Raw genomic sequence first — 12,022 nt, forward strand, 5'->3', positions numbered from 1 at the left:
GGGCAATAAATCTTTTTAAAAATATATATATATATATATATATATATATATATATATATATATATATATATATAGTCAAACTTCGATAACTCCACCTTCGATCTCTCGAAAATTTCGATCTCTCGACTTGAAGCGACGGTCCCGGCCGAATTGCTATACAAACTAGTAATAACGACCTTCGAAAACTCAAAATTCAAACACTCGATAACCTCGATCTCTCGACATAATTCTTTAGTCCCGCCATAAAGATTTAATTGTTTATGCATCTCAAAAACTTGACGCTTGTGGATTGATCAAACTGTCGTTGCTGGTAGTATTTTAAAAACGACTGACTTGTAAATCAAGTCAATCAGACAAAGCGCACCTGACTCGGGTGGTCTGGGCTGTCGAGGATTAAGGTGATAATTACAGAATAATAGATCGCCGGCTACGTGGAACGCACTGATCCTGTGTTTGGGTGTCGGTGTTCGTAAATATTATATTACTATATTACCTCATGTACAATGTATATGGTCTGTGTGAATAAAGAATTGAATTGAATTGTTCGTACATGGCATCATACATAATTCAGATACAGTCTGGTTAACTTCAAAGAGCACTTGTAATAATTGTTAGCGCTTTTAAAAAAATAAATGTTAGTTCCTGATTTGCATTAGTGCTTTTTAATGATTTTTCTTATTTAAAATGATAAAAATGATTAAAATAATTTTGGGAACAAATCTACTGAGTGTTATTCGGCATTCAGTGTTTTATTGGTTAGTTACGTTCCACCATGTTTTGACATCTGCAAAATACACAACGTTCATTATATCATTTACTTACTTTTACAATATACGCAAAATAAGTGTATCACAGGAGTCGGAAGATGCCAACAAAAGGGGTGGGGTGACAGTTATATATTAATTCGCCTTTCAACTGGCGATGCATAGTTTTCAGAGTTTAGAAGTAGGCAGTGAAGTGCACACTTCTAACAATATTAAGCGAAAGCCTCCAGCTAATTTTAACTCTTATATATTACCAGTAATTACGAAAACTCAAACTCCCTGAAACTCAAACTATTTCGTCGTCCCCTTCAAGATCGAATTATCGAAGTTTCACTGTATATATATATATATATATATTTAAGAATTGACCGCAATTATTTTTTGGTTCATGCAAGTATGAACCGAAAAAATTATGTGTACACTGTATGATCCCGCATAGCGGGCTCATACAAAAGTGTGCACATCGTTTTTTCGGTTCATACTTGCATGAACCAAAAAATAATTGCGGTGAAATCTTATAATTAAATTTATATGCATACTTCAACAATACATAACTGAATTTATTTTGTTTAGATTTAAATACACCTGTAGTATTGTTTGTGTAAACTTCACTGATACTTATGTCACATAGGAATGCGAATGTTCATTCACCATTATTTGAATCAGGTGATTTTTTGTAAATGACGTTATTTCCTCTAGCTGCTGTGCATTTTTACGGATCATTTAGTTATATTGGAAGGAATTGTCCTGTTCGTGTTTAGTTTATATTTTATGAAAGTGAATGAAGGGAACGTGTCTAACATTTATGCTGTCTGTGGAACCGTTTACTTTTCACCAACAGCTGTTGAACATTGCTTACAAGTAAGTTACAGGCGTGAAGTTTCCTACATGATTTCTTTGGCCAACAACCGAGTCTCATGTCATGATTAGTGAAGAGGGTTTTTTTTTGTAGTTTTTTTTAATCAAAGAAAGAAAGAAATGTTTTATTTAATGACGCACTCATCACATTTTATTTACGGTTATATGGCGTCAGATTTTTTTAATCAATGCATATAGATCCATACGTCTTCTCTGCTATAGCATTTTCCATTAATTTATTGTATACATTTTGTGTAGCTTTCACGTAAATATGATTGCCAGAATAATCCGGCTTGTTGCACAAAAGTAGTACGAGTCAGTTGGGGGGGAGGTAGTAGGGTAGTAGGCGTGGCTTATATTTTTTCGAGATATGAACGAAAAAAGTAAGTGCCTCTGGACCAATCAGATTGCCATAAAGTGTATAGACGCAAAGAAAATTTAATTATATATATATATTATTACTTGTGTGTTGAAGATCCAGTGGCCGAGGTGGAGCAAGCTCTCCAGGCTGAGTCGGCGGCCAAGTTGATTCAGGATAACAAGGAGAAGGTCTTCGACATCATCCAGTCAATCTCAAACATGGCCGACAGCCACAACAGGTAGGACGAACCGGATCATAGGTCGAAATTGACAGGGACCAGGAAGCAAATTCCACTTAAAATACACAATTTGCTTTCTGGTAGTCAGTTTCACTAGCAGATTTAGTTGTTTTAGTTCTCTACCGGTTCAACCAGAGGGGACTATTGGTTTTATCTCTGACCTTCTGTATGTCTGTCTGTCCGTCCGTCTGTCTGTCCCACATATAGTTTTCTGGATGGTTTTTTCACAATGCCTCAAGATACTGAGCTGAAATTTTGTGTATAGCTTTATCATGTACTGTACGTTACAGATCAAGGTTGACTTTCATGGCGATTTACCCATTTTTGACAGAGTTATTGCCCTTGAACTTTTTGAGATACGAAAAACAAATGTCCAGACTTTTTTTTCATAATGTCTCAAGATATTGAATTGAAATTTTGTATATAGCTTTATAATGTACTGTTACAGATCATGTTCGACTTTCAGGGCAATTGACCAATTTCTTTTACAGAGTTATAGCCCTTGAACTTAGGAGATAGACATTTTGGGGGGACTAGCTCTGGCATTCGCCAATAGAGAATTTTGAAAGCAGTTGGTAAATTTTATTTTAATTTGGCAAAAAAAATTCATTTAATAATTGACATTTTTTAGAAAGTAACCTGATTTCTGCAATTTTTGAAGTTTATTAGACAATTAGGTGAAATGTTTTGCTCACCCAGAGCTAGTCCCGGGAAGGTGACATGTATTGCTTTAGAAGTATCCTCAGAATGCTTGTTTATTTAATTTTTGTACAATATTCCAGACATATTCAGAATTCCTCCACTTCAGGAACGATAATATGAATAATAAGTTTTTATCCACATTTGTCTCAAGTCTTCCACATTGCTGTTAAAAACAAGCTACATTTCCGGGACTGATTTCCATCACATGCTTCTCTTTTTCTAGCATTTGCCTTCAGATAAAAATTTGAGAAGCAAGGGTTAGGGGTAAGAAAATCATACAGTAATGATAAGAGTAATTAATTTGGTCAAAAGGTTAACTTAAAAAAGGAAATCTGCAAACAATTTTGGGTATAGCGCCATACCCATTTTACCCTCTGGCAGAAACCCTGATAATATATGTTTGTAGCAGTCAGAATTAATAACGTTTCTCCCAATAAGTTTGTAGGTAGTAAAAACTATGTTAAAAAATAAAATGATGTTTTAATCTATTAAAAATATCAGGACAGTGATAAACACATTGGACATATACATTTGTAGACACTATTGTTCTGAGCAAGAACATTTATTTAAAGTGTAATTAATTTTAGTCTTTAATAAGGCCTTATTAATCAGAAACATCTTATAATGGAAGCAAACTCATTAATGTTGCCTCTGGGCCAAACACACCACACACATACACACACAACCACAACCACACACACAACCACACACATACACACAACCACACACATACATACACACACAACCACACACACACAAACACACAACACACATATACACACAACACACACAGAGACATACACGCAGACAGACACACACACAGACAGACAAACACACAGAGGCAGACATATACACACACACAGAGTACATTCTGGGTTATTTGCACTCTCTGTATTATATTTTCAGAATGTCTCCTTCTCGCCGTGCCTCCAGTGCCTCTCCCACACGTGCACCTACTACACGTGCCTCTAGTGCCTCTCCCACACGTGCCTCTCCCACACGTGCCTCTAGTGTATCTCCCATACGTGCATCTCCCACACGTGCCTCTAGTGTATCTCCCATACGTGCCTCTAGTGTATCTCCCACACGTGCCTCTAGTGCATCTCCCACCCGTAAACTGTCGTCCACAATAACACCACAACCAGGCTGTCACAGGAGGCTGTCTGTTGTCTCCATGTCGCCTCCGCAGAACCCTGCAATAGCTGAACCACGGTATTCTTTGCACAATGTCAGCTCAGCCTCCAGACGTCCATCCAGAATAGCACAGTCAGGATCTGTGTATCAAGCTCACCAGCAGAGACCTTCATTTCAAGGATCCCCGCCAGGACCGTCATATCAAGGAACCCAACTAGGACCGTCATATCAAGGATCCCAACTTGGACCATCATATCAAGGACTCCAGCAGAGACCTTCATTTCAAGGATCCCCGACAGGACATTCATATCAAGGACCCCAGACAGGACATTCATATCAAGGACCCCAGACAGGACATTCATATCAAGGACCACAGGCAGGACATTTAAATCAAGGTCCCCAGGCAGGACATTTATATCAGGGACCCCAGACAGGACATTCATATCAAGGACCCCAGGCAGGACATTTATATCAAGGACCCCAGGCAGAACATTTATATCAAGGACCCCAGGCAGGACATTCATATCAAGAATCCCAGGCAGGACAATTGTATCAAGGACCCCAGGCAGAACATTCATATAAAGGACCCCAGTCAGGATATTTATATCAAGGACCCCAGGTAGGACATTCATATCAAGGACCCCAGGCAGAACATTCATATCAAGGACCCCAGTCAGGATATTTACATCAAGGACCCCAGGTAGGAGATTCATATCAAGGACCCCAGTCAGGACATTCATACCAGGGACCCCAGTCAGGACATTCATACCAAGGAAGACCCAGATGACCCAAACATTCAGCAGGATGACTACCTGCAGAAACCCACTGAAAACCACCAAGAGGAGATCCTCCAGAAGGTCATTCAAGGACATCTTGTCCTAGATTTGCCACCAGGCCATCTCATGTCTGACAGATTTTGAGGAAGCTCTAATCAGCCACCTAGCCACAAATGTCCTTAATTATTTAATCTTTGTTTTTGTAAAGTAGATTTTTAAGAGGTGTGGGGTTTTGATGGAATTTTGAGAGGTTTACTTCTTTGTTTTTTAAATAATTAAGTTGGTGTAAAACATTTAGAACTATTCCTGAGGATGCTGGAAGTTATTTTATTTCAACACCTAGCACTCAAATTTTTTTTAATCTGCAGCCATCATTTTTAATTTAACGCCTACAATGCATGCTATGAAAATTGAGCATCTATAAACTGACATAAATTTTCAAACAATTATTCACAGAAAAAATATGTAGTTAATTTTGAAGTTAAATCTGTTATAAAGGGCATCTTGTGTTACAACCACCCTATTTTTAAATGGCATTTTAGCCATGTCTTTTTCAACTACATAAGATGATGGCAAGCGCATGTGCTGGAAATTATGCAGGGGGGTTCAAGACTGGCAAGCAAAGTTTCTACGGGGTAGGGGATTGTGTCATGCTTCCGCGGCAAATTCATTAAGAAAAAAATAAAATGTGCTTGGAGAGAGCAGGGGTGGGTTTTGACCCCCAACCACCTACCTTCCTGTACAGGCACCCAGATGGCCACATTTGCAATTTCAAAGCTTGCCAAAATGGAGATGTTGCAAGTTGTTGATCCACCTTGAGATTTTCACCATCACCTGGTTTGTAATACATTAGTAAGTCAAAATATATAAAACAGAGTGGTGCTCAGCTTAAAATAAGTAAGGGCAGTAAACAAAAATCAAAAACAAAAAAAGAATCGGAGCAGTCATATAGGCTCTTCTCCAGCAAGACAAAAATTACTTTTTAAACTAAAAAGGGCACTTTTTAAAACATTTCTGTCCCTCTTTACAGCTACAGTATGTAAAACGATCAATAATATCGAGAAAAAAAACTCAAACTCATATTGACTTTTTGACAGCACATCTAAACATACATGTTAAACAATTATTTCAAATACCCTGCTCATAATTACTGACTTTTTGATGGCTCATCTGAATTGTATCCAAATTACATATATCAGGTCAGGTCAGGTCAAAGGGCTTAATGTGCACATTCAGAGCAAGCTGTTGTAGTGGACGCCTGTCATGGGCACGGTGTCGACTTATGTCGGTCCCTCTGTCCAGGATAGGAAAGGGTTTGCAGTGGGTGGGAGGAGGGACCGCCCACGCTGACAAGATCAAGAGACTACAAGCAGCCTGACCAAGGTCGGTAGCAGGCGGGGACATTTGTGGTGTTATTCAACTTTGAATGTCCTGTAGGATTAAGTCCAAAATATTAAAGAGCTGCACAGTTTTCCTGAGGTAATTTGGTGCATGATTTGGAACGGTTCATTGAAAGTAATTGAAGGAGCTATTTGAGTGATTTTGACTAAAGTTGGCCAAATTATAACTCTTATTGGAACCTTGCCTATTGGGGGCTATTGTCATTCTCCCATGGTTGCCCCCTATTTTAGCTTCATCGATTACATATATCAATCAGTAATGCCATTCATTTATAACAGTTCACTAATAGCTTAAGCAGGTTGTTCCATGGACCTTGGAAAGGTAAGCCCAGGACAGGGGTGCTTGAATCTGATGAATGGATCAAAGCACATGTCAAGTGATGGCCAGAGGGGCACCACCAATTTGATGGGTTATGCTTCATTGTCAGTTTTTGCCCAATTTTATTATGAATGTCTATTTTCCAGAAGCACTGGAAGGGAGGAGTGCGACCAAGATTCCACTAAACCCCCCACCTCATATTTAATGTCTTTTCCTTGGGTTTTTTAGATGGACCATTTTATATAAAGGTTTTCTTTTTATCCTTCCAGAATTTAACAACTAAACAATGATTCAAACTTGTGTAATTTAGTACAAATGTAATTACTCCTCTAGGCCCAGTGCTGTATATATATATATATATATATATATATATATATATATATATATAATGTCTTTACAATCATTAGACATTTTTAAATGAAATGCAATACATAGTTTTTTCGGATGGAATAAAAAAAGAAGACCACTATATGAAATATTCCAAATGGATTAAGAAACTATTGAAGTGGGTATAATTTCTATAGCTCTAAACTGAATTGATTATCTAGAAGAGTCTTTATTTAAGAGTAATTAAACATATGTGCATAGTCCGTAATAATGATACAATATTTTTTGACAGTTGTTTTTTGTGCTTGCCAAGTTTTGTATAGTCTACATGTTTATGTGCATGCTTTGTAATAATATATTAATATTACTTTTATAGACTTAATAAATAATTGAATAAGGACTTGTTTTAGATGGACATTCATTTACCTGACAATTATATTATATTATACCATATTTGGCATTTTATACCAACAGTGGGTTCATAGAAATGTACATATTGTGAATTGCTTTGTCTGCCATACAAAAATAAGACTGTGAAACAATTTGCACATTGTTTTATGAGCCATATCTTTTACAATGTCATGCTTAACAAAATGTTTTGCTTTCTTTAGTAATGTGCATTGAAATAATTTACAATGGTAAAGAGATCCACAAGATCCATATATGGCTTAAAAACAATAGAGTTCTTCTATTCTTTCTCCTGTGATCATTCCATGGGGGGAGAGGGATAAAACTCTTTGTACAGAAAGAGAAATTGAATATATTATTATCCAGTCTTTTTTGGTAATTTTTGTTTAAAGGGAAATCTTACTATTGCATGTGGTAGAATCGTTAATTAGTAGAACGACAGTGGCGTGACATCAAGTATAGGTCTATAGTACTGAAACATATACACATTGACATAACAAATTACCGTCCATTTTTTAGGCAATTATAGCCATAGTATGGTTTCAGTTTCCAAAACATGTTTTTTATATATTATTTTTGTAAAAGTCAGCATAGGAAAAAAAGGAAAACAATTTTAGGAATTTATGAATATTTACCTATGTACAGAAAATTTCAAGTCTTGACTGTGGAAAAGTTTCATCAGTAACAGTACATTTTTAACATCTCATATTGATTTTCTCACCCAGCATTACTATCTGTGCAAACATTATAAAGCTGTAATGACTTTTAGATACCTGTATATAATTGTAAAGTAAATAGTACATTTTTAAAAAGGGTTTTAGCTCCAGTGTATTTTGAACTCAGTTTTAGTACTGAAGATATGTACTTGTGTGTCTGCTGCATTTCATTTTAAGCAATATAACTAATTTTCTCTTTGTTGCATTATAGAAAAGGTTAAACTTTGAAATTGTTGGGGGGCTTTTTTTTGGGGGGGGGGGGGGGGGGGGGGGGTTTAAATAAAGTTTATTAACCCTAGAAATAAATTTGGTAGTGTCAGGGTTAAACTTTGTATGGTTAATGGATATAAACCATGAATAATTTGACTAGACACAGAAAAAAAAAAGAACGTACATGTGTACATCATAGTGATTCATACACCAATTCATTTTATGGCTCGTAGATCAAAATTTTGTCTGTTGACCCATAATTTTATTTTGGATATTCCAGTAATACATGTTTAAGGATATATTTATAATATGTGAAAATTTCAAGAAATTGTAATGATCAAATAGTAAGATTTCCCTTTGAAGGATTATTTACCACTTATGTTACATTTATGAACATCTTTATTAGATGTGTGTTTGTGAGAAGATTTTTATCATTGTTCTGAAAAGATGCTTGATAGGTTGTGATAGACTGATAATAAATCATGATTCTATGTTGAATACATATTATGTTTGTCATTTCTTCAAGTTTGTGTAAAATGAAGACAAATGTGTTAGTATTTTTAAAAACAAAAAAAAAGTATATTGTTGACTTCACTTACCATACTTGTGGAATGCAAAACATCCGTTTTCCTGAGAGGTCGGAATGACTAAATTCAAGATTTTGTTTCTTAATGGATCAAGGAAGTTTCCCACCAGATCAAGTTGGAAATGGTCGTAAAGGCACATTCCTGAGTTTGCTATAATTGTTTAAGATGTTATCGACTAACCGAGACATTTTAACGATTGTAATTACATATCAAATATATTTTTCTGCATAAGATATTAGTGGCTGTATATTAAACGTGTTTCTGATCGTTTTAACATTGTGTAGGTTAAATTTCATTTTATTTCCTAAAATAGATTCTTTTCATACGTACAAAATTATTTGAAGACAATATTCTGTTTGGGTTTCTTACAAATATTAAGATGACCAGAAACACATTGAATATACAGATACTAATATTCTCAACAAGAAACTATATTTAATATGTAAGTTTAATCATAGAAATATTTTATTAATCGGAAACATTTTACAATGTAGCAAACTCAGGAATGTCCCTTTAAGACTAGTAGTTGTGAAGGAGTTTCACCTCTCACAAGGCACAAAGCCAGCACCCAATATTAATCAACTTCACAACTTTGGTAAACCATCTAATGACTTTTGATTCACATATAACCAGACTGTTCAGACATAGCATTTCTGAAAGTAGACAAGAACGTCTTCTCTTTTTTTTTTTTTTTAATTGGCTTAATTTAGCTACAATTGGTCAGGTAGTTTTGGAAATGTTCCTATGCATTTCTCTATATAATTATAGTAAACTTTGTCTACTCCACCCCTATCCTCCCACAAAAACAAACAATCCATCACTAAGGCTCAGTTAATGTCCATGGGCCTAATTAACAAAGCTCTCTTAGGCTCTGTCAGATAACAAGCATCCTCTTTGCAAGTCGTTTAGCACTGCACTGCAATATTGCAAAGTTGCGAGAGTTTAGTGAATTAGGTCCCTGTATTTTATAGGTTCTATTTAATAATTAATTCCAAGCTTAATTAATACCAAAGTTAATAAAAAAAACAATTAAAAATAACTTGTCAAATTACTATTATAACTACATTCATAAATAATTACAAAATGTCCCATGTAAAAATATAATTATTTGGCTCCACTAGCTCCCCAGGGCCTCTGAGGAGTCAGAATGATCAAATTCGAGAAAACTTACGATACAAATTACTTAGCATTGATCAAGAAGTTTTGGAGAAAAAGCTAAAAATGTGAAACGTTTACGCATGACAATGGACGAAAACAGATCACAATAGTTCATGTCAGCTTTTGGTTCAGATGATCTAAAAAGCCATGCCGTGAATAGACACTGTCCAGCAAAATAATCTGACATTGAAAAAAACAGCCTTCACCGTGAACTTTAGGGGTAGTGGTTTTGCAGATACACTGGTGGAGGAAATTGTAATCAGCTAGGCTTTTTAATTCTCCATGGCACTTTTTGGCCATGGATTACCCCAACCCATCCCAAATCATCATGCCTAAGGTAGCATTTATAAAAAAAAACCTGAACTAAAAGTAATAACAATATATTTCCAGTTTATGTTGATAAGGAGTAGAATTGTAACTACTGAAATAACAAAACAAAAATCAAACCTATCGGAACACAAATTGATATATGAGGTAAAACAATCCAAATGTTAGATTATTTTATTAGTGAATTGTATTTGATATATAAATAATATATGTGTATATATATATATATATCAGCCAACAATAGAAATAAATATGTATTCAGTGGTTGTCATACAAATGTTCACTAAAACCATGTAAGCAAGCATGCATGCATAACAAGTAATGCACAATATGCCCCTTTCTGCCCATGAATGAGCTGCAATAAATTACAGAATAAGTTATCATCCATGGAACAAATCACCACACACACACACACACATACATACACATACAGACAGACAGACAGACACACACATCACACAAACACAGACACAGATACATACACATACAGACACACACACACACACAGACACTACAGGGCTAGCTCTAAGTGAGTAGAACATTTTGCCAAATTATCTATTGAACTTCAGAAATTATAGATATCCAGTTACATGTATTTTCTGACAAAATGTCAAGTATTACATAAAATTATTTCGCCAAATTAAAATAAAATTAGCCCTGACACACTGTCCTAATCATAAAAACATGCTGCTATTCAGTTTCCTCCTTCACTCTGTAAGAACAAGTGTTGAAATAACTGTTGGACACAAACTATCTGTAGGATAAGATGTGCCGAGGTGCCATTAAACAAACATGGCTTTTTTTTCTTTCTTTTTATTCATGGTATGTTTTTATATAAAGTGTAGTGGAGCTAGCACATAAACTTCTTGGGGGGAAAACTAAATTTAAGTAGAAATGTCATCACTATCATTCAAGTGTCTAGTGGTGTTCCTTTACTCTTATGTATACTGATGGAAAGAAATGAAGGTTCACACAGATAGCAACAAGAAATAATGACTGCATCAAAAATCAACTGATATTGTCAGAAGTTGACTGGGAACATATAGGCAGCACATTCAACACTATAGACATTCAAAGCCACATTACAACTTGGTATGAAATACAGACATTACTACGCTAGTAGTGAATTAAATTTGGCCTACAAATTGATATGTTCCCTTATTTCTTTTCATCATTATATATACATGTATATGTATATGAACCAAAGATGAAAATTACCTAAGCTATATTTGTTTAATCAAAGAACAAGAACTGGAATACACTACACTAACTTTAACACGAAATTACTACCTGCTTCACTAATTACATTTTTCTACATTTTTAATGTGTTACTCCTGACTTAATTCTGAGCAAATGTTCTTAATTTCATTACTTTCACAATTTGTGATGAGTATACCATACATTTTGACATAAATTGTCTGGATTCAAAAGAACAAGGATTGAAACATGTTTTAGGGTAGGGTACATATTGGTATGGTTCGCTGTACTGCGGCCACTAAAACAGACTCGCCCGATATTTTTAGACTTTGTATGCTCCCAAATAACGTTATAAAAGGCGAAGTGTGATTGGTCAAAATTTAAATTATTATTTAGAGACGAAAAGTTACCTGGACATTGGAGACTACACAGTGTTGTTAGCAATCTGATTAAAATTAGTTCTACTGGTCTAAATAAGGCATTCGTAATTCACACGAAACATCGTATACCCTCAGGATAATTCGGAATGTTTTCAAATTA

At 35.3% G+C, this 12,022-nt stretch overlaps 1 protein-coding gene across 1 annotated transcript in view; it reads left to right on the top strand.

The window, feature by feature from the left end:
• Positions 1-8,711, top strand: part of LOC121378713 — a 56,360-nt gene extending 47,649 nt beyond the window's left edge. The window contains exons 25-26 of the mRNA XM_041506996.1: positions 2,098-2,221; positions 3,830-8,711. Coding sequence (XP_041362930.1) covers positions 2,098-2,221; positions 3,830-4,844 — 1,139 coding nt within the window. The 3' untranslated portion in view covers positions 4,845-8,711. The remainder of the gene's footprint in view (positions 1-2,097; positions 2,222-3,829) is intronic.
• The last annotated feature ends 3,311 nt before the right edge of the window (positions 8,712-12,022 follow it).

This window comes from Gigantopelta aegis, chromosome 8 (genome assembly GCF_016097555.1).
Source record: "Gigantopelta aegis isolate Gae_Host chromosome 8, Gae_host_genome, whole genome shotgun sequence".
In the NCBI taxonomy this organism is placed as follows: domain Eukaryota; kingdom Metazoa; phylum Mollusca; class Gastropoda; order Neomphalida; family Peltospiridae; genus Gigantopelta; species Gigantopelta aegis.